The sequence below is a fragment of the Syngnathoides biaculeatus genome, chromosome 15 (assembly GCF_019802595.1).
Source record: "Syngnathoides biaculeatus isolate LvHL_M chromosome 15, ASM1980259v1, whole genome shotgun sequence".
Lineage (NCBI taxonomy): Eukaryota > Metazoa > Chordata > Actinopteri > Syngnathiformes > Syngnathidae > Syngnathoides > Syngnathoides biaculeatus.
The window spans coordinates 1286726-1309977 of record NC_084654.1 but is presented as its reverse complement, the minus strand read 5'-3'; the positions used below and the strand labels follow the sequence as shown (position 1 = coordinate 1309977).

At 44.3% G+C, this 23252-nt stretch overlaps 1 protein-coding gene across 4 annotated transcripts; it reads left to right on the top strand.

The window, feature by feature from the left end:
* The first annotated feature begins 82 nt into the window (after positions 1 to 82).
* On the top strand, positions 83 to 22720 carry LOC133512865 (uncharacterized). 4 transcript variants are annotated; one of them, XR_009798318.1, is made up of 6 exons: positions 83 to 272; positions 13840 to 14110; positions 16948 to 17099; positions 19716 to 19858; positions 20216 to 21343; positions 21994 to 22720. XR_009798318.1 is itself a non-coding variant. In XM_061842871.1 (4 exons), the coding sequence occupies exons 3-4, from the start codon at positions 17022 to 17024 to the stop codon at positions 18554 to 18556; spliced, it is 741 nt and encodes a 246-aa protein (XP_061698855.1). In that variant the 5' UTR covers positions 83 to 272; positions 13840 to 14110; positions 16948 to 17021; the 3' UTR covers positions 18557 to 19197. The 4 variants fall into 4 exon arrangements, 2 of the variants coding, with proteins under 2 accessions (XP_061698855.1, XP_061698856.1); XR_009798319.1 differs by lacking the exon at positions 21994 to 22720 and having other exon boundaries at positions 19716 to 19850; positions 20216 to 21879; XM_061842871.1 differs by lacking the exons at positions 19716 to 19858; positions 20216 to 21343; positions 21994 to 22720 and adding an exon at positions 17894 to 19197.
* Positions 22721 to 23252: the final 532 nt, after the last annotated feature.

Genomic DNA, 23252 nt, shown 5'->3' with positions numbered 1-23252 from the left:
ACCAATCGACATACCGCTCGATGTGTATGGCTATCCAGTCTTTTATTTTTTTAATTTACATCAGTGGCGCTATCCAGTCTTTTTTCCTTTTTTTAAGATCAGTGGCGCATACACATGCAATGCAATTATGGATCATTTAAATTTTGGATTGTCATGGGTTTTCATGGCAGGACAACATTCTGACACCCCACAGATATCTCAAAAGCAGGAAGAATGTTACGATGGTTACGACCACTCCACAGCATCCCATTTCGGGACTTAACCACTTTAGGGTAGGTATTTCATCTATGTATCCCTATAGGTTTGGTGTTGGTCAGCTATTTTGAGATACTATAAATCTCCACCCAGCTTTTTAACCAGTCTTTCGCTCACCTCGCCAATCAGATCCTAGACTGAAATAACCTTTTTGGAATGTGCCAAAGGAATCCAAGTCAACCCAAATTTTTACAGCTGTGAGTGTTCAACAAAACTTGAAATAGACATTCCCACTTAGGCAAATACCAGTGCTTTTTTATGCTTCTCACCAGGATCCAGTCTCCTGGTTCCACCAATGTGGTGTCCTGCTGACGTCGATACGTCGGGATACTCTGTTGGAAAGAGTTCTATCCATTTTGAGAATCCATTTATTATGACCAAGCAATACTTTTTTTTATTTTTTTATTGTGTCAGGTAAATCCAATTTGACATTTGTTAAATAGAGGCCTGTGACATGACGTAACAATCAGGTAATGCAGCCCTATGGGGGCACAAACCAGTGCAATCTGTAGGCCGGTCCCAAGCCCGGATAAATGCAGAGGGTTGCGTCAGGAAGGGCATCCGGCGTAAAAACTGTGCCAAACAAATATGAGCGTTCATCTAAAGAATCCCATACCGGATCGGTCGTGGCCCGGGTTAACAACGCCCGCACCCGGCACTGCTACCCTGCAGGGCGTCGGTGGAAATTCAGCTACTGTGGGTCGAAGACAAAGAAGAGGAGGAAACCGGATCCAGCGTCAGAAGAAAAAGAGGAATGCACAGAGCCTACAACTGAGTGTAGGGACTTTGAATGTTGGGAATATGACAGGAAAAGCACAGGAGTTGGTTGACATGATGATTAGGAGAAAGGTTGATATTCTGTGCATCCAAGAGAGCAGGTGGAAAGGTAGTAAGGCTAGAAGTTTGGGAGCAGGGTTTAAATTATTCTACCACGGAGTAGATGGGAAGAGAAATGGAGTAGGGGTTATTTTAAAGGAAGAGCTGGCTAAGAATGTCTTGGAGGTGAAAAGAGTATCAGATCGAGTGATGAGACTAAAATTTGAAATTGAGGGTGTTATGTATAATGTGGTTAGCGGCTATGCACCACAGGTAGGATGTGACCTAGAGTTGAAAGAGAAATTCTGGAAGGAACTAGATGAAGTAGTTCTGAGCATCCCAGACAGCGAGAGAGTTGTGATTGGTGCAGATTGTAATGGACATATTGGTAAAGGAAACAGGGGCGATGAAGAAGTGATGGGTAAGTACGGCATCCAGGAAAGGAACTTTGAAGGGCAGATGGTGGTGGACTTTGCAAAAAGGATGGAGATGGCTGTAGTGAACACTTATTTCCAGAAGAGGGAGGAACACATAGTGACCTACAAGAGCGGAGGTAGAACCACGCAGGTAGATTATATTTTGTGCAGACGATGTAATATGAAGGAGGTTACTGACTGTAAAGTAGTGGTAGGGGAGAGTGTAGCTCGACAGCATAGGATGGTAGTGTGTAGGATGACTCTGGTGGTGGGTAGGAAGATTAAGAAGACAAAGGTAGAGCAGAGAACCATGTGGTGGAAACTGAGAAAGGAAGAATGTTGTGCGGCCTTCCGGAAAGAGGTGAAAAAGGCTCTCGATGGACAACCGAAGCTCCCGGAAGACTGGACGACGACAGCCAAGGTGATCAGAGAGACAGGCAGGAGAGTACTTGGTGTGTCATCTGGTAGGAAAGGGGAGAAGGAGACTTGGTGGTGGAACCCCAAAATACAGGGAGTAATACAAGGAAAGAGATTAGCGAAGAAGAAGTGGGATACTGAGAGGACTGAGGAGAGGCGAAAGGAGTACATCGAGATGCGATGTAGGGCAAAGGTAGAGGTGGCAAAGGCTAAACAAGAGGCATATGAAGACATGTACACCAGGTTGGACACGAAAGAAGGAGAAAAGGATCTCTACAGGTTGGCCAGACAGAGGGATAGAGTTGGGAAGGATGTGCAGCAGGTCAGGGTGATTAAGGATAGAGATGGAAATGTGTTGACTGGTGCCGGTAGTGTGTACTAAATAGATGGAAAGAATACTTTGAGAAGTTGATGAATGAAGAAAATGAGAGAGAAGGAAGAGTTGAAGAGGCAAGAGTGAAGGACCAGGAAGTGGAAATGATTACTAAGGGGGAAGTCAGAAAGGCACTACAAAGGATGAAAACTGGAAAGGCAGTTGGTCCTGATGACATACCGGTAGAGGTATGGAAGCAATTTGGAGAGATGGCTGTGGATTTTTTGACCAACTTATTCAACAGAATACTAGCGGGCGAAAAGATGCCTGAAGAATGGAGGAAAAGTGTTCTAGTTCCCATTTTTAAGAACAAAGGGGATGTTCAGAGCTGTGGGAACTATAGAGGAATAAAGTTGATGAGCCACACAATGAAGTTATGGGAAAGAGTAGTGGAGGCTAGACTCAGGACAGAAGTAAGTATCTGCGAGCAACAGTATGGTTTCATGCCTAGAAAGAGTACCACAGATGCATTATTTGCCTTGAGGATGCTCGTGGAAAAGTACAGAGAGAGGTCAGAAGGAGCTACATTGCGTCTTTGTGGACCTAGAGAAAGCCTATGACAGAGTACCAAGAGAGGAACTGTGGTACTGCATGCGTAAGTCTGGTGTGGCAGAGAAGTATGTTAAAATAGTACAGGACATGTATGATGGCAGCAGAACAATGGTGAGGTGTGCCTTAGGTGTGACAGAGGAATTTAAGGTGGAGGTGGGACTGCATCAGGGATCAGCTCTGAGCCCCTTCCTATTTGCAGTGGTAATGGATAGGCTGACAGATGAGGTAAGACTGGAATCCCCTTGGACCATGATGTTCGCAGATGATATTGTCATATGCAGTGAAAGCAGGGAGCATGCAGAGGAACAATTGGAAAGATGGAGACATGCAGTGGAAAGGAGAGGAATGAAGATTAGCACAAGTAAAACAGAATATATGTGCGTGAATGAGAAAAGTGGAGGGGGAAGAGTGAGGCTACAGGGAGAAGAGATAGCGAGGGTGGATGACTTCAAATACTTGGGGTCAACAATCCAGAGCAATGGTGAGTGTGGTCAGGAAGTGAAGAAACGGGTCCAAGCAGGTTGGAACAGCTGGCGAAAGGTGTCTGGTGTGTTATGTGACAGAAGAGTGTCTGCTAGGATGAAGGGCAAAGTTTACAAAACAGTGGTGAGGCCGAACATGATGTACGGATTAGAGACAGTGGCACTGAAGAAACAACAGGAATCTGAACTGGAGGTGGCAGAAATGAAAATGTTGAGGTACTCGCTCGGAGTGACCAGGTTGGATAGGATTAGAAATGAGCTCATTAGAGGGACAGCCAAAGCTGGATGTTTTGGAGACAAGATTCGAGAGAGCAGACTTCGATGGTTTGGACATGTTCAGAGGCGAGAGAGTGAGTATATTGGTAGAAGGATGCTGAGGATGGAGCTCCCAGGCAAAAGAGCGAGAGGAAGACCAAAGAGAAGGTTTATGGATGTGGTGAGGGAAGACATGAGGGCAGTTGGGGTTAGAGAGGAAGATGCAGGAGATAGGCTAAGATGGCAAAAGATGACACGCTGTGGCGACCCCTAACGGGACAAGCCGAAAGGAAAAGAAGAAGAAGAAGAAGACATGACGTAACAATCAGGTGATTTCCGGCTTCGCGGCATGTTGGAAGACAAACAACCGTACCGGCGGCCGTAGCTCCACGCACAAGTGAATACATTACTTTTCAAACTTGCACAAACCAACCAGGCTCCAGGTATAGTTAAATGCTGCTCTGAAGTTGTCCCAGTTACTCGCCAAATCGCCAGGCATCTTCATTGCTAATTCCTTCGTTGCTTCAATCGTTGCTTTTTTTTTTTTTTGCGTTCTGCGGTGAAACGGCATATTAATCCACGGTATTGTCTTTTGTGTCCTGACACCATGTTTGTGTGTGTGTGTCAACAAAAAATGACGTGAGACAGCTTTGAATGCTAAATAGTGCTTGTATTTAGTCATGGCTCTCCACATAACATTCGGACGCTTCCGCATGTATTACTGAAACAAACCATTGAGAAGGGGGTGGACACTATCATTCCTAACAATTGACCCCTCCGTGGATATTGCCCAATCCACGTCACTGACCAACCAGAGGCCAGAGATCTGCATAAACCAAAGCCCGTTTTTTGCTCCTGCCATTTTCTCAGACAACATTGCATGGTCCAGTATAGGTTTAGTTAGCGTTTTATCGCGTATTTGGGTTATTTAACAAAAAATATGGTTAAGAGGTGTAGTCACGGACTTTGTAACAGTGACGACAGGTATCCTGAAAGGCTAGTTGGTGGAGTTCGATTCGTACCCTTTCCAAAACCGAAGACCCAGTACGAAAAATGCCTTCGATGGATCAAACTTTGTGGAAGACCGCATCATCAACTAAATCCATCTAATATCAACCGGAACACATGCGTTTGCACGAAGGTATGCCCTATATTTGATTTTCAACACATGTCTCCTATAAATGAATTCGAAGTTCTTCGCTAGCATAACACTGCTGCGTGTGAACGATTGACACACTTATTCTTTGTTGAGCGATATTTAGCGATGATCGGACTGCACAAACTATTGATTTCTTGCTGGCTCGCGGCCGAAAGTTAACCAGACTGTGTTTGCACGAAGATATGCCCTATATTTGATTTTTAATACACGTCCCGTATAAATGAATGTGTTCTTAATTTTCAACTTTCCTTTGTTGTCATGATGTCAGTCCTGTCTCGTCACCATCTTTTCTATGAAATATCATTTAATATTCTTTCTCTCAACTTCCTATTTTCTATCTCATGCTATTTTCATTCAATATTATATATCTCTTTTTCATCACTTATTATTATTACTTATTTTATTATATACTCTTGCTAGGTCACTATTTTTTTGGCTATTTAACTGACCACTGAAATTGTGTTGGATATCCATTTATATAAATATTAGTTTTGTGTCGGATTTAATTTTTCCGACATATTTCCAATTTTGTCTCTAAATTTTTCCTTACAATATTTTCCCCATTTTAGTCAATTTGAACCAGTCAATAACTCCCAAGGTGTTCGGAGTGGCTTTCGTTCTGGGAATTCTACGTGGATTTGTTCTATAACTCTTTCAAGTGGAGAATTGTTGCCTTTATTTTCAAGTGGCGCGTTACGTTTACAACTGAAACTATCTTCTTCTACTTCTTTTCCTTTCGACTTGTCCCGTTAGGGGTCGCCACAGCATGTCATCTATTTCCATCTTACCCTATCTCCTGCATCTTCCTCTCTAACCCCAACTGCCCTCATGTCTTCCCACACCACATCCATAAACCTTCTCTTTGGTCTTCCTCTCGCTCTTTTGCCTGGCAGCTCCATCCTCAGCACCCTTCCACCAATATACTCATTCTCTCACCTCTGAACATGTCCAAACCATTGAGGTCTGCTCTCTCGAATCTTGTCTCCAAAACATCCAACTTTGGCTGTCCCTCTAATGAGCTCATTTCTAAACCTCAACATCTTAATTTCTGCTACTCCAGTTCTGCTTCCTGTTATTTCTTCAGTGCCACCGTCTCTAATGGCCTCTGACACTGGCCTCTCATCATGGCCGGCCTCACCACTGTTTTGTAAACTTTGCCCTTCATCTTAGCAGAGACTCTTCTGTCACATAACACACCAGACACCTTCCGCCAGCTGTTCCAACCTGCTTGGACCCGTTTCTTCACTTCCTTACCACACTCACCGTGGCTCTGGATTGTTGACCATAAATATTTGAACTCCTCCACCCTCTCTATCTCTTCTCCCTGTAGCCTCACTCTTCCCCCTCCACCTTTCTCATTCACACACATATATTCTGTTTTACTTCGGCTACTCTTCATTCCTCTACTTTACTATACTATACCTAGTGGTATTTTCCTTTCACACAATTTTCTCTTGCACACACAGGTTAGGGGTGTTTATGGATTTTATTGCAAAGCTATTTACGGAATTTAAGTGCACGACAGGGCTCCATCACCCTTTGGATGTTTAGGGAATTTTAGGGGCAAAGCTATTTACACACCGAATTTAAGTGTGTGACAGGGCTCCACCACCCTTAAATTACTTGCCATTGATGAGTATCCACAAGGTTGTGTCTCCTTACATGCTTTAAATATCAAGTGTCATCCTTTAAACATTCTAAAATAGATATTGTAATGAAAAATACAGATAACATTATTCACTTCAATGTCTATACGAAAAAATAAATGAGCGGAGAGCGCGTCGTCCACGCGCAAAGTTGCAGACGTATCATTCCGTGATGTCACCCGGACATTCGCCAATGAAAACATGCGGTGGACCTTCCAATGGGAGACGAACACGCCCCTTCCGACACGGAAGGTCTTTTCAAAGAAGAGAACATCACACAACCGAGTGAAGTTACCGTGGCAATTTTACCCTATTTTTTCGAGCCATATTCAGATGATATGCGATCATGGCCAAACCGCCTCCCCGTCCGATCCCCTTCCACGGCGGAGATGAGCCATCGCGGCTCATCACAGCCGGTCGGTGTGGCTCATTTTCAGCGAGGAAGTGGCTTATCACGGAGCCTAGCCACGCTGCTTTTAGAGCGTTGTTCATAACCGCCGCAGTATGCGATGAACAACACCGTCGAGATGGGGTGCTTTAGGGCAATGTTGTCGCACGCGGCTGAGAGCACCATTGTCGGCAGCGTTCTTAAGAGCCACCGCCGTCTGCCAGCCTGACGCGCAGCCTTCGCTGGTGAAGGGAGGCAGCAGCCTTCGCCAGCGAGCCTGACGCCGTCCGACGCGCACATCGACACATTTAGCACGGCTGTCATACGTACGCGGATCTTTTGTTACGTTATGAGAGCCTGATTATATGGTCCACCCCAAACTATTATTTTTTTTAGTAGCTGTATACACACTTACCTGTCATTTGGAACCCACGAAGCTCTCGTCCTCTGCACCCGTCCAATCCATTTTTCATGACGAACCGGGTCTCTTGCAAACTTATGAAGGGTAAATCCATCCTCCCGAGTGTTCAAGCAATGTCCTGCAATGCAATGAGACGGCATTTTGGCTAACACAAAGGAACAACGAGCTACTTTCCCAGTGGTAAAAGTAATAGAAACAAATGAGTTCACTTGAGGGAAGCCCTGCCATTTACGTCAATTCCTGCTGCTTCTCGAAAACAAATCCCTCGAGAGGATTTTCATGGCAGGAGTTACAAAAAGCTCGATATGTCAAAATCATGTTTTGTGGTGAAAAAACGCATGGGTCCATGTCGGCTGCTGTTTTTTCATTAATAACATACTAAAAATCATGCATTTCATGACAGTGGCCCTTTAATGACTCCCCGTCATTTACTCTTTGAACTAGTTTCACTCATTTTACACCAAAATTGGACTCACCCCGTTGTCTTCCTTCCGTCTCCGGATCCTGTCAACCGTCAGATACCAGCCGGTGGGCCGGACACCATTCCCGGAAAGGGTCCTTAGACTCGGAAAGAGTCTGCCATGGCCACAGTCTTTCAGGTATTCAACACACCCGCTGGAATCCTCAGGCATCTTGGGATCCCGCTCGACACACCAAACTAATGTCAGGTTTACCCAGCCTTTTGCTTAGTCAGGGACAGCTTCTTCAGGGACATGGTTAGTGACGTGTCCGGTGATATAGCATCCGGTGATAGCCAGGCCCACGCAATCCAGGACATTTAAAGTACAATTTCTCAAGGAAGGAAGGAAGGCAAGAGAAACCTCTGGCTCGCGAGGAGAACATAGGATGTCTCTTTCACAATCTCCAACCCATTCTAATCACATCTCCACGAATTCTCATTTTTATTCCTTAGCATGGGCCGCATCACAATAAAGCAAATGTGACAAACAAAGCAACCATGACAAAAATAGCTAATGTTAGTCTTTACAATGTCTTCACCATCCTCTTGAGATCGTCAGTCCTTATGTTGTCTTCTGCATCACTGTCCAGTGTTTCCATGGCACCCAATGTAACTTGATTGCAACACATTCTCATAGCAAAAGTTTCAATGGCACCCAATGGGCCTCTTGATTGCATTACATTAAGCAAAGAAGCATTAAAAACAACCAAGAGAGCAAATACGAGATAACTTTATGTCCAATTAATCCAACAGTAACAAGTGTGGAAAATACCACAGTCAATTAGTTGAATGCCCAGCAAAAAGGTAAACAATGCCTTAAGTGTCAGACCCCTTTTTCTGTCTATTCTTACAACCATAAGTCACACAATGAAATACCATGATGAAAAGGCAATGAGACGCTTATAAGCAAGCCAATATTCACAAAAAGATCACTAAAAGATGTGAGTTGTATTGTAGTTTTGCCGTCCAGTAGGCGTCGTAAACAAAAGTCATGTGACACATGACGTCAAGTGAAAAGTATCTGGGTTGCACTTGAAGTCACGCTTGTTCATCCAGGTACTTGACTGCTATTGTTGCAGACAAGCAGTCAGCTGTCCCTCGTCATCATGCCAGATTTTTGTTGTGTCTACGGATGTGAAAATCACGGAAACAGAGACTTTGGGAAGCGATTTTTCTGTGTTCCAAAGATTATATTCCATAAAGCAGAAGATACACTGGAGTTATCGAAAAAACAGCAACAAAAGTGGCTTGCAAATATACGACATGCAGATCTGAACGAAGCTCGAATACACAAGGCAAATGGTTATTTGAAAGTCTGTTCTGATCATTTTGTAAGCGGTAAGCATGTGTAGTTCGAGTGTCCGGATATTCTACTTCAGGGAAGTCTTTCAGATCCTTTGAAAGTACGTCGTTGTGGAGAGTATACAGATCGATATCTTCACAGAGTTTGATCTTCTGTACATATATAGCTTTGGCGACATCATCCAAGTGAATTAAAGTAGGCAGAAAACATCCACCGCTTGCCGCTTACACATGGGTCTGTAGACGTTGCCATGGTGATGTCGTCTGCAACGCCTAAATTGTCTGTACGAATGGCAGGGATTATCATGTGATTGCAACCCAAGGATTAACTGCGTTAATCACCAGTTTCTTTGAGAAACACATTACCTTTTTTGTAGTATTATTGGAGACTAGGACCTCACTTTTAATGTTGACTTACGGTAAATGTCATCTTATACAGTGTTGAGGTATGCAGGGTTTACTGTATTTTCAGTTCCATGTTTTTCTCCTGACAGTGCCAACAGGCTACTGAAACCGATAATTTCCATGAAATCTGCTTTAAAAATGTGAGCTGCCAGCAACTTTGGGATAAATTTGGCTCAAACCACATTTAGACCTGTTCTTGGTCTCAATGAATGATTGAATGGTTCGTGTTTAATGTCCTTCTTAACAGTATTTCAGTCATATGAGAACAGTATCTACTTGTTGCAGGATCCATTTCTACAGCTTTGTCTTATGCTGCCTCACAATGGTCATTTGCCAGAGACACAGTATAGCCAGCTCCCTGTCACTTACATATGATAATACTGACACACTGCCAACCAAATGACCCCTCCGTACAGGGCACTTAACCACGCCTCCTGAAGTTACATCACCCCACGTGTGCTGACCTCAGACAAACAATTAGCAAAAATGGCGGCGCAGCAATAAAAGACGAGAGTGAAATTGTCCGACTTACCAGCTGATTTCTCACTCGCATTCTTAGCGAATAGTGAAATATCGTTGAAAAGCAGAGAGCAGGGCTTCAAGTATTTCAGCGAGGGGTATTTCAATGGTATTTTCATGCATATCGACGGAGAAACCATTGATATTAGCTCGAGATATTTCCGGAGTCAGAGGAAGACCGAGAAGCCACATAATATAGTATATTATAACCCAAAGACGAATTCGTCATTGACAGTTTCCTATTTTTGTGTTACCTATCACACTTGTGTGCCGAATCTGTATGTGTATCTGTATAGCCCTTTGTAAACCGCCATATGAAGGAAAAGAAGGCGAGGCTTGATTTACGAGTTGTTTCTCTCGTTTTCTTTGTGTAACGTCACGCGCTCCCCTCAATAATTATTCTTGAATTAGTGCCGAACCTACGTAAGTCCCGACCGAGTACGACAATCACTACTTTAGTGTCCTCAAAAATCCTTCCAGTCTTGGTGTCTCGGTGTACGTCGAAGGCTCTTAGGACTCGCTAGTCCGGTTTATCTTAGCTCCCTAGCCGGCAACAAAGAGACATGTTTGTGCAGTCAGATCATCGCAAAATATCGCTCAACACAGATCAAGTGTGTCAATCATTCACATGTAGCTATGTTATGCAAGCGAAGAACTTCTAATTCATTTATATGAGACATGCATTGAAAATCAAATATAGGGCTTACCTTCATGCAAACATATCTCTTCTGGTTGATTTTAGATGGATTCAGTTGATCATGCGATCTTCCACAAAGTTTGATCCATCGAAGACATTTTTCGTACTCGGTCTTCTGTTCCGGTTGATTTTAGATGGATTCAGTTGATCATGCCTTCTTCCACAAAGTTTGATCAATCGAAGACATTTTTCGTACTCGGTCTTCGGTTTTGGAAAGGGTACGAATTGAACTCCACCAACTAGCCTATCAGGATACCTGTCGTCACTATTACAAAGTCCGTGACTATACCTCTTAACCATATCTATTGTTAAGGAACCCAAATATGTGATAAAACGCTGACAAAAGCTATACCGGACCATGTGACTTTGTCTGAGGTAATGGCGGACGCCAACATTTATGCAGATCTCTGGCCTCTGAATGGTCAGCGACGCGGATGACGCAATTTCTACGAAGGGGTCAATTGCCATTGTGATACCAATTACTGAACTTCAAGTGAAATAGTGGCAGCTATCACTCTTATCTTTGGTTTGACAACCCAAGCTCAAACCTTGTCTGCCAGTATTTGTGGCTCATACCACATTTATACTCGTACCAATCATTGAATAATTGGCGTTTAATGTCTTGTATTACAGTTATTATGGTGGCTCTGAAGAAACAACAGGAAGCAGAATTGGCGGTAGCAGAAATGAAGGTGCTGAGGTTCTCCCTTGGTGCGAACAGGTTGCATAGGATAAGAAATGAGATCATTATAGGGAAAGGCAAAGTTGGATATTTTGGAGACAAGGTTAGAGAGAGCACACTTTGATGGTTTGGACATGTTGAGAGGGAAAAGAGTGAGTATGTTGGTAGAAGGGTGCTGAGGATGGAGCTGCCGGGCAAAAGAGTGAGAGGAAGACCAAAGAAAAGATTGATGGATGTTGTGAGGGAAGACATTAGGACAGTGGGTGTTAGAGAGGAGGATGCACAAGGTAGGCTTAGATGGAAGATGACATGCTGTGGCGACCCCTAATGGGACAAGCCGAAAGGAAAGAAGAATGACAATGGTGTCTCCTTGTAGCAGGACATATTTCCATTGCTCTTTATCTGGTGCTCCCTCACTGAGAAAACGAGCCAAAGACACCCACGGGGTTCGCACGTGGCCCTAAAAGTCCCTAAAAACCCCTAAATTTTCGAAGGTGCATTTAGGGGCTCCTAAAAGTCCTTAAAATCCGCGAAAACCGGTCAAGCCCCTAAAAAGGCATTAAATTATAAAAAATCAAAGGGAGGACCTCTACCGCCAAAATTCTCCCGGGGAAAAAAAAATCTTTTATTTAAAAAAAAAAATAGTGATCCATCTGACGTCAAAAACAGCCGGAAATTGTCAACGAAAGTCACCGTGTTGACAATGAGTCGCCATCTTGTCGTCGATATTCCATTGTTTGTTTCTGTGAGTCGCCATTTCACTTCGTCTTCGTTACGTCTTTCATCGATCCAACTTGTATCATGGCGAAGTGCATTTTTCAAGATGCTTGGGTTGAAAGTAAGGAGTTTGGAAGTTGGGTTCGTTGAGATGCAAAATATCGGCACATGTTTTACTGCCATCTGTGCAAGCAGAGCTACCAGCTAGGAAAGATGGGCGTCAAAGCGCTAGAGTCGCACCGGAAAAAAAGGAGACACGCTGATTTGACGAAGATGCTCTCATCTTCCGTTGGTATCAATCTGTTTCTTAAATATCAAGATAGTGAAGCATCAACTTCAGGCAGTGGTACTTGCAGTGCATGTGCACCGACAGTTGTCCAGCCAACGACTTCAACCAGCCAAAAGTCAGAGTTTATGAACGTAGTGCAATACACGAAGACGGACTCGTTAAAGGCAGAGATTGTGTGGACTTTAAAAGTGATCTGCAGCCATTACAGTTACAAATCTTGTGAAAATAATTCGAAAGTGTTTGCAGTCATGTTCCCAGACAGTGACATTGCTAAAAACTACCACTGTGGGGAAAGGAAGACTTCGTACCTGGCTACATTTGACATCACTGCCCACTTTTCATCTCTACTGCCGCAAAGCCAAAAAAGCCAGAATAGAGACTGACATATCTACGCTTATTGAGAAGGCTGATAGGCTGTGTGAGCAGGCAGAAGAAAAGAGGAAGCTGAGGTTTATCACCAAGGCCAATCCACTCAGAGGCAGAGCAAAGGACAATAGAGCCTCTTTGGCACCTCTGCAGCAGCAAATAGAGGAGGCACTGGGTAGGCTCAAGGAGCTAGAGTAGGGGTGCTGAGACAGACAAACAGTAGAAGACATTTGTGTATATAGTTGCAATTGTAGTTAGAATCAGTTTTTCTGTACACTGTTATGTGAAGACGTTGACAATGGTCATATCAATGAGAACTACCACAAGGGGTGACAGGTGATCACTGTCACAGTTACTGAGGTACTGGAACCTTTGATGAACCAAGAACAGCCGATGGCACCATTGGGTGAGTCTTTTTTTCCTTACTCTTGATTTCCCACGATGGCCCTAAATTTTTTCCGTGTCAGCCCTAAATTTTTCGTGTCAGCTCCTAAGAATGACCCTAAAAAGCCCTTAAATTTTTTGGGTCCAACTGAGTATGAACCCTGCACCCAGCAAGCCCCCTGACCCAGTCACATTATAGGCCTACAAGCAATTGGTCAACCAGTCGCTGCTCTCGCTCCTATTGCTGAGTGCCACGCGAGACAGACAGCTTCCGCTGTTGTGTCTTGTGTCAAACTTGAACCAGGTTTTAAACCTGGATCTCTCAGCCAAAAAGGAGATGCTCTACAAGATACAAAAATTCCATAAATTTGGTCTACTTTGTTCAGTTCCTAGGACCACTCTGGCTTAATCAATGTATGTCTCTCAGAAATTTGGTCCGCACTCTTGGATGGAATGCTTTTATTTCACATAGTGCTTCACACCGTATTTTGGGAAACGTGAACATGTCACTAAAATCGGGCCCTAGGTAATATGCAAGGATTCTTGGTAGTCACGGTGTTATGTGTTTTCTTTGCGCTTAGCCTTTTTTGTCTTACCAAGTCGAATTAAAAATCCTTCATGTTACCACAACTGAAAAAATGTCAAGCTCACAAAACAACCGGTTTTAATTCTACATGCGAAACTTTATTGAGAAAAAACCCGCCATAATCTAACCTGTAAACCATGTCCTCTACACGTTTTGGGTGTACCAAGATGGCGGCCAACTGGCTTCACCCATTTGACCCACCGGTAGATATGTATGACCAATCCAGTCTTTTTTTTTTGTTTTTTTTTTTAGGTCAGCGGCTGACCGAGCGAGCAAATGTCACGCCGACGCCATTTTGAAAGGTCCACTTCTGGTGGCAAACATGGATCACCAAGCAGTGGACTTGAAAACACGGGTGAAATGGCAATTTCCGGACAGTACTGGGCTAACCACACCGCTGATCGGCTTAAACTACAGCAAAAATCTGAGAATTCTGTTGCTCGTTATCATTTTCTTCGCCTCGTATATGAAGAGGACAGCCGTTGTTCAGGCATCAAAGCGTGATAAATAGTACAAAGTAAAGGTAAGTAAGTCCTCGGCTGGCTGCCATCAGAACTAGGGCCCATTATCATTCCATTTCTTCTTCTTTTTCTTTTGGGTTGTCGCGTTAGAGGTCGCCACAGAATGTCATCTTTTTCTGTCTAAGCCTATCTCGTGCTTCGTCTTCTCTAACACCCACTGTCCTCCTCCCTCACAACATCCATCAACCTTTACTTTGGTCTTCCTCTCGCTCTTATGCCTGGCAGCTCCATTCTCAGCACCCTTAGACCAATATACTCACTCTCTCGCCTCTGAACATGTCCAAACCATCTAAGTCTGGTCTCTCTAACCTTGTCTCCAAAACATCCAACTTTAGCTGTCCCTCTAAAGACCTCATTTCTAATTTTAAAATTACACACGATCTCATCTTCCACTTTCTACTTTGGCTGGCTTCAGACCAGACCTTTCCCACTACAAAAGAGAAAATCTTGTCCAGTTTAACCACTTTTTCTTCGATTATTCACATACTCCCAACAGTCATTGCATCTTAAAACAACAGCATTTCTTTTTTTAACTTTCTTGTTTGAAAGTAAACATCAGCAGCTTCTTTTCATTTTTTTTACAGTACGTATGTGAATTGTGCCATTGGATGTAACAACCAGTCATCCCTCACTCATTTAATCATATTGCAAACTGCCACAAACTGAATAGCTGTTTGTTATACTTTCAATTTGCATTGGATTTTTTTTTTGGGGGGGGGTTGCACTCAACGCAGAGACTGCATCAGTGGTGCACAATTGTGCACACGCGCAGTTAAGAGGGAACATTGGCTGACGTTTTTTTCTTTTTTTGGGGGCATGAAGTCCTGCGATCGACCTAGAATCCTGCCTCGCTATCGACCGGTCGACACATTGAGCACCCCGATCTAGAGCCTCTTTCCGAAAGGCCACACAACATTCTACCTTTCTCAACTGGAAATAAGTGTTCACCACTGCCTATTCCATCCTTTTTGCGAAGTCCACCACCCTATACCCCTCAAAGTTCCTTTGCTGAATGCCGTACTTACCCATCACTTCTTCATCGCCCCTGTTTCCTTCACCCACATGTCCATTGAAATCTGCACCAATCACAACTCTCTCTCTCTCTGGGATGCTCAGGACTACTTCGTCTAGTTCCTTACAGAATTTGTCTTTCAACTCGAGGTCACATCCTACCCGTGGGGCATAGCTGCTAATCACATTGTACACAATACCCTCAATTTCAAATTTCAGCCTCATCACTCGTTCTGATACTCTTTTCAGCTCCAAGACACTCTTAGCCAGCTCTTCTTTTTACAATAACCCCTACTCGATTTCTCATCCCATCTACTCCATGATAAAATAATTTAAACCCCGGACCTAAACTTCGATCCTTACTCCCTTTCCACTTTCTCTCTTGGATGCACATTATATCAACCTTTCTCCTCATCATAATGTCAACAAACTCCTGAGCTTTTCCTGTCATAGTCCCAACATTCACAGCTGTTGGGTTTGTGCAATCCTCTTCTTCTTCTGATTAAGATGCTTTCCTCCTCTTTTTTGTCTTCGACCAACATTATCTGAATTTCTACCTACGCTTTGCAGATTAACAGTTCCGGGGGCGGGCGTAGGAAGCCCGGTCCACGACCTAACCATCACATACGGTACACAAATCAGATGCTACATGTGCGAAAATATAAAGGATATGGCAATTTAAAGAATATGTGGATGGGAGGGATTCAAACACAATGGCCCTCACTCTAGTCGTTGAAGGCTGAGTCCAAGTTTCGATGTTTGGTCCTCGTTGTATACTCAATGTAGGTAATGTTGTTAGTGCGCTAAGCTAGGCTAACTTGGGCCGAGCAGCTTCAAAACGAATGATATGGCACCAATTTGTTGACTAAGATGAACTAAGATCATACTTGTTAAATTTCCTATCAGTCCTCACGACCCTCGCTGTACAAGTTATGAAGTTACTCACGTTCGATGTTTCTTTAACAGCACGGTTTGATCACAAACACGTCTCATAGTTAGCCAGCTAAACCAAGGTCGTCTGGGCCTCTCATTAAGTTTAAGTTGACGTTTCTATTTGCCCAACTTCCTACTATGTACTCACGGTCCTCGTTGTAAACATAGATTTTGCCAGTCGTCTAAGTATTAACATTTGATGATTACCTCCTCCGGAAATATTTGATTACATATGTTACTTGAAGTTAACGAGCTAGGTTAGACTGGGCTAGGATAGGCCATGCAGCTTCACCTCGAACGAATACGGCTCCAATTTGGGAACTAAAATTACACAGATGATGGTTATAGTCCACAGGAGTCGTCACCAGGGGTGTCCCACATCGAGTATTCACACAATTCGGTCTAAATTCATTAGGATTTATTTATCGTATGGTCTTGCAGGTCAGAGCCTCCTTGATTAGTTGTCACCAGTTTGGGGACCGGAAGCCAACTACCTACCTACCTCTCTTCTTCTTGTTTTCCTTTTGGCTTATCCCTAGGGGCCGCTACAGCGTGTCATCTTTTTCCATCCGAGCCTATCTCGTGCATCCTCCTCTCTAACACCCACTGTCCTCATGTCCTCACAACATCCATCAACCTTTTCTTTGGTCTTCCTCTTGCTCTTTTGTCTGGCAGCTCCATCCTCAGCACCCTTCTACCAATATATAAACTCTCTTGCCTCTGAACATGTCCAAACCATTGGTCTGCTCTCTCTCACCTTGTCTCCAAAACATCCAACTTTGGCTGTCCCTCTAATGAGCTCATTTCTAATCCTATCGAACCTGTTCACACCAAGCGAGAACCTCAACATCTTCATTTCTGCACTCTCAAGTTCTGCTTCCTGTTGTTTCTTCAGGGCCACCGTCTTTAATCCGTACATCATGGCCAGCATCACCACTGTTTTTTAAATTTTGCCCTTCATCCTGGTGGATGCCCTTCTGTCACTGTTCCACCCCGCTTGGACCCGTTTCTTCACTTCCTGACCACACTCTCCATTGCTCTGTATATGTAAGTATTTGAAGACTATCTACCTATCTACCCTGCCCTATATTGAAATAGTGTAAAAAATAATCCAAACACAAGATGATTTGCTTGCCAGTTCATTTCGTTATAAACATAATACACATGGAAAAGGGGATCCTCCCTTTCCCCCACACATTCCAGAGAAGCTTACTGGTTATCTTCTAAGCAGGCTTCGTGTATCTCCCTCATAAATATACAATAGAGATACAAAAAAGATTCTGCTCAATCTTGTGACGGATCCAAACGTAACCACCTTCTGTAAATGTGTCTTGTAGAATTCATTGTCATGTGGCAGCAGCTCTGTTATATGGGTGAGATTTTTCATAACTAAAACAATGACTGAAAAATTACCTGTAACTAGCTACTCGTAGAAAGTTGCACCACATATATAAATATTTTTCATTAAAAACTTGTCTCTACATATGTGATAACACATGTAATATATATCTAAACTTTTGTAATTTGAAACATGCTAACAGGTACAAAAGGAAAAGCATGTCATGGTTCTGCCGGTCCAGCCCTGGCTGGGCGTATCCCAGCACACCGGCGCTGATGAGGAGGTGCACACCTGCGCCTCATCCTCGTTGATTAACCCTAACCCCTAACCCTCACCACCTCGTATTCTTTTGGATTTTTCGGATTTTCAGGAAGACCATGATTTATATGACCGGCTGCCTGACTACGATTCAGATTATGACTGAGAATTTCCTCTCCCTATCTTTAATCCTTTTTTGGGAACCCGCTTGGCCATCTACCGGGGTCCTCCGCGTGGCGGCCAGAGAAGACGCCCAGGCCGGGTGCTCCCTTGTGCCTCCCGCTGCGCGGCTACAAAGACACCGTCCTCGTCCATCCACTCCTCACCGGCAACGGCCAAACCAGCAGATCCGGAGCTGGTGGTGAAACTTCCAGCTCAGAGGGAGGAGGTGTCCGCAAATCCCGAGGTGCAGCAACTCGAGAATCACGAGGTCTTCTATCGCAAAATGCGGGCGGAAATAGAGCGGCAGAGCGCCGAACTGGTGGTCCTCACAGCCCAGGTTCGGCGAGGATTAGATAACCAGCCGAGACACACCCACGTCGCGGTTTCAACAGACTCGTTGCTGACTCACGTTCACGCTGCACTAGCAACGGACCCGCTACCGAGCAAGGTTCACGTCGCTGTGGCAACGGATCCACTGCTGCGCCATTTCCACGTCGCGGAGGCAACAGATTCACTGCAAGTGCATGCTGTGGTAGCCACTGATCCGCTACCAAGCCGAGCTCACGTGGCAGTGGAAACCGACCCACCGCCTCGCCACACTCACGTCGCGGCTTCGACAGACCCGCTGCTGATCCAGGCTCACGCCATGGTATCTTTCGGCCCCTTTTCGGACCGAGCTCATGTCGCGGGTGGCAACAGATTCACTGCCACGTCACACCCAAGCGTCCGGGCAACCGTTGTCTGAAAAGGGTGGAATTGGCGATCGAGGATGAGCCTGCCAGAGCGCCTTCAACGTGCGTGTTCCGAGGGAACAAGACCCAGAAACGAATTGCAGAGGGAAGTACAGAGGCTGGAGTGAATTCAGATAAAGACGAGGCGAACTATTTTCCTCCAGTTAAGAGGCGGAAGACTTTATCATTCCCGTCGCTCAGTGCCGTGGCCAAGAATGATCTATTCATGCCCTGTAGTGTCCGCCAGTTCTCCTCTGGGATCCCTGACTATGAGCCAGTTGGACTCCGTCTGAGGGAGCAGACTCTCATTCATGAACAAGCGCCCAGTTGAGGAGTGCCAAGGCAAACACTGAAAGAGCAACAACGCAGCATTCTGCCGCCTGTGGGGTTTCAGGAGCCAATCTCCGAATCCCACGTTCCTATCCAGGTGGTGGCGATGGCGCCACAGCCGCCTTACGTTCCTGTCCGGGAGGTGGCAATGGTTCCGCAGCCGCTTCACGTTCCGGTCCAGGAGGTGGTGACAACTCATCGGCATCCTCACGGCCCTGTCCAGCAGACGGCAGTTGTGTCACAGTCCCCTTCGTTCCAGTACCAGCGGCAACCGGCCCGCAGCCATCCCACACCCCTGTTCTCGGCGGCGACAAGAGCTGGGGAGTTCAGATGGGCCACCCCGGAACTGGAAGAGCATCGGGATTTCTATGATTTTGATCATAGAGGTCATGGCTTTGGTCATTCTCTCCGTCGTCCTCCTCACTCCTCATGATTCCCAACCGCTTCATGACCTAGGCTCGGCAGGGACTGATCCCCGGCCGCCTCATGATGGAGCCTCGTTGGCGACCAGCCACCGGCCACCTTCCTACCGAGCCTCAGCGGCGACCGATACCCGGTCATCTCGCGGCCGCGTTTGGAGAGGCCTTCGTCCGGAGCAGTTGCATGCTTTTGTCTGGTTCCTGCTTCGCCATTGGGTTCCTCCTCGAGGATGTCCACCCAAATCCCCCCGTGGGGATCTTGGTGCTTATCGTCAGGGTCGTCCTCCTGATATGTCCAGCCGCTCGCTTTTGGTGGCCTGGACGGCCACCAGACAGACTAGTTTTGGGGGGGGTGCCCTCCCCGGACTCCCTTCCACCCACCCCTGGACATGTTAATTTTTATGTGTGTGTTTCTTTTGTTTAGGCACGTCTGGGAGCCGCGCCTCCATACCGATGGGTCGTGACAGAGCATGGCAAATGTGCATGACAAATGTGCATGGCTAAAGCATCCAAAGTCAAGGAAGAAAGACTTGTTCCCACTCAACATGCCTAACTACAGGTACCAAGGTAACAAATTACTCAGAGAAAAATTTTGAAAAATTTAGAATGATCTTGATTGATACATGTTGCATATTATGTGCACATTTGAATGTTATTTAAGTCTTTGTTGGTGTATATATTTTAACACAATATAAATCATGTACTGAGGAGACAAGTTGATGACACAGATCGTGCCTTTCTGCATAATGAACTATCCCAAATTCTGCAGATTACTGATTACAGATTACTAGTCCACGTATTTAATTTAATATATCTGGCAATAGAAATGTAACTAAAAAATTTAGGCAGCTGTAAGATTTACCGACAAGTCCATGTAGAGTTTTGATAATATCATACTTGTATATATATTTTTTTCATTTACAGGTCTGAAGTGGATACTTGATCCAGAACCAACGGATGTTAAGGCTCCAACTGCCACAGTTGAGGAGCTACTGGTCAGTCATGACCACATTAACGCCCTTCAAAATGGCTGCACGGAACACTTGCGAATGCAAGGCAGAGGCCGTCGGGGCGTGTCCTGTTTTCAGAGTATAATCAATGAGGACTTGGTCAACAAAAGATTGAAGTGTTTCTTCTGCTCATATTTAGTCATGACTGTATAAGTCCTTCATACCCTCAGTTAAACACTGTATTGTAACCAGATGTTTGAAGCATGCCAACTCACCAGTTAACCTTCACTGAACCTTGCTGAACTGTTTACTGGAGACCAGGACGTAGGAATGTACCGGTTATAACCAGCTATAACTGGTTTACTCATTATGATGCGGATCTTTTGTGATGCTCTTTATTTTATAATGCGGTTCTCTTGTGATGCCCTTTATTTTCCTTTCATACTTTTGTGATGTGGTCCCTTCTGATAGTATAAGAATGGTTTAAGTTTGTCTGTAACTCATTTGTGCCCGGAATATTATGGAAGTAAAAGCTTTGAAGCCTGTATTTGGATAACAAACAACTCACTACCCGAAATGTAACGAACACGTGGAGGAAAAAGTGTCCTCCAACACTATCTACAACAATCAACACAATATTTGTTTGTGTCCATCAAAAACATCAAGTTCCAGTATTCAGGTATCTGGTTTCATGTGTCAGGGGTCCGTGGGTCGTCTTCAGATGGCATTCTCCTTCTACCCGCCATCAAGAGGTAAGATGTTCTGGCAAACACCAGAGGCCTAGGACTGAGTGCCTCAATTGACCGACATCAAATGTCCAAATAGATACTTTTCACGTGACGTCATGAGTCACATGACTTTTGTTTACGACGCCCACTGGTTTTAGCAAGTTATCTCTGGTCAGTGTTCACGTATTACTGACATCCCGTCCTTTTTTCGCCGATCCACAGCAGGAGGAAACTACTTTTCCTCTTCAGCTCTGTTTTTAAGCGGTCCTGTGAACATGAGTTCAGCGTGTTGCTTGAATCTCCACCACGGATCTGGTAAATTGGATGAGTTGGAACACCGAACGCCTCATCGTTGTCTTCATTTTCTTTTTCCCGTGAGTTCGTTTTTTTTCCCCGAGTCTTTTTTTTTTTTCTTTTACGTGAGTGTAGTTATCCTATCATCACTCTGACACCATGTTATGGTCTTGCTGTCATGTTATTGAATAATGTAGATGTGTCTAACTGTACTTTTTAACGTGGGTGGTATTTATTCACTTCACCCCGCCATCCTCTCTAGCTCACTTATCGTCCTGTCTCGTCGCGCCCCACTTACGTTGCTCCACACTTTCTATATACGAGAAGTACTATAGTTGAATCTAATAATGAGACAATAGTTGCTCTCGATTTTCACGTGTGTATACCTCAGTCCAGCACAATTGCCTCAATCACCTCTGGTTACAGTGTTCATTTGTCAAAGGACTTTCAAGCTAAAAGATCAAACGATAACCATAGCCAAAACATTACAGTATACACTTCTCACTTCCGAGCCATGATATGTAGTCACGATCTTGCCGTCCAAAATGGCGTTGTAAACAAAAAAACGTCGTCGGCGTGACGTCAATGAAAAGTATATATTGAAAGGCATAGATGAAAATAATGGATTTGGGAAAGACCCTTTAAACCTTGTTTGTAGTTAAACTGTCATAAATATGCTATTCAATGCTACTTTAACATTGACATTTGTTCTCTTCTGGTGTAATTTCAGAAGATAAAAATGACAACCTCATCCTCAAGAAAAGTCATGCATACTATCATCAAATACAGGGTCAGATGAACCTAACAGGGACAATATGCTGTGACTTTGTGGGATGGACACCGGAAGACTCTGCCGTCGTCAGAATACCTGTAGATAGAGCTTGGCTCCCCAACCTGGGTATCCTCGTGGAATCTTATTTTTCAAAATTTTTAACTTGAACTCCAGAATAACCATCAATAGTCTATCCGATCGGATACTATGGTTTTGTCATGTACAGCACCACTGCCGTAGATCGGGATCAACTTTGTAAGACCATGAAGATATTTTCACAGCCACAGTTGTGAATGGTGGTCACAAAGTTAAAAGGTATTCACAATATTTTGTGTTACCTTTTATGCCTTTTCAGAATTTTAATTTGTGTACAAAGGTCACTAATAAGTTATTGTATGTTTAAAGAAAACTTTTTACTGCTCATTGTACATACATTGGAACACGGATTCAACTTCTGTAATGAACATAGCTCTTTTAATACTTAACTACATGTACATTTGTTTACATTCCTCCAGCTTCTGATATTTCAACAATGGTGCTTATATGTTTACTGGAGTTGAACATAATTGAAAGATTTTGGTAGAAATTTGTCTCTATAGGGCAGATATGTGGCCTTGTATCTCAAAATTATTGTTTCGTTTGCACGTTCTATATGAATACGTGCCCTTGCGATCTTGTAACAAGCCGCAGCTTCTTGTGCTGGAAATGCGCTCTTGTTGGAAAGGCAATCTGAAAGGAAAAAAATAAATCACTGCTACCAGTAACCTGCACACATATTCACATGATGACTTTGTGTATCATTATCTTTACCTTTTGTGTCAGACCATCCTTTGCCAGTTCTCGGCCGAACAGCCTCAAGTTGGTCCTGTAGTTTTTAACCATACTTTAACCCTGGTCCTCAGGGCTGTCCGGTGGTCTTCCAAATGCCAGCTCCACCGGTGTTCGAATCTGCCGGACCAACATCACCAGAGCAAGAGTGCAGCTTGTAGAACTCTGGACACCAGATTGGAAGACCCATAACTTCTGTGGGATGTGCCTGTCTCAGTCACACAAGTGTTTAACAGTGAGAATATCGAACTGCTGCTGCATGGTGCAGTTAACCACTCAACTAAACCATCATTGAGGACCTCGGGCGTGGTGCGCATCTTTTGTATGTCCAGCCATTCACACAAGGAGGGAAAACCTTGGACTCAAAATTCCTGTCCTGATCATTGTGC

Coding starts and splice junctions, on each gene's coding strand:
- LOC133512865 (XM_061842871.1), top strand. CDS start 17,022: ATGCCCTTCTGTCACTGTTCCACCCCGCTTGGACCCGTTTCTTCACTT. Junction 17,100..17,893: donor CTCTCCATTGCTCTGTATAT/GTAAGTATTTGA, acceptor CGTGGCGGCCAG/AGAAGACGCCCAGGCCGGGT.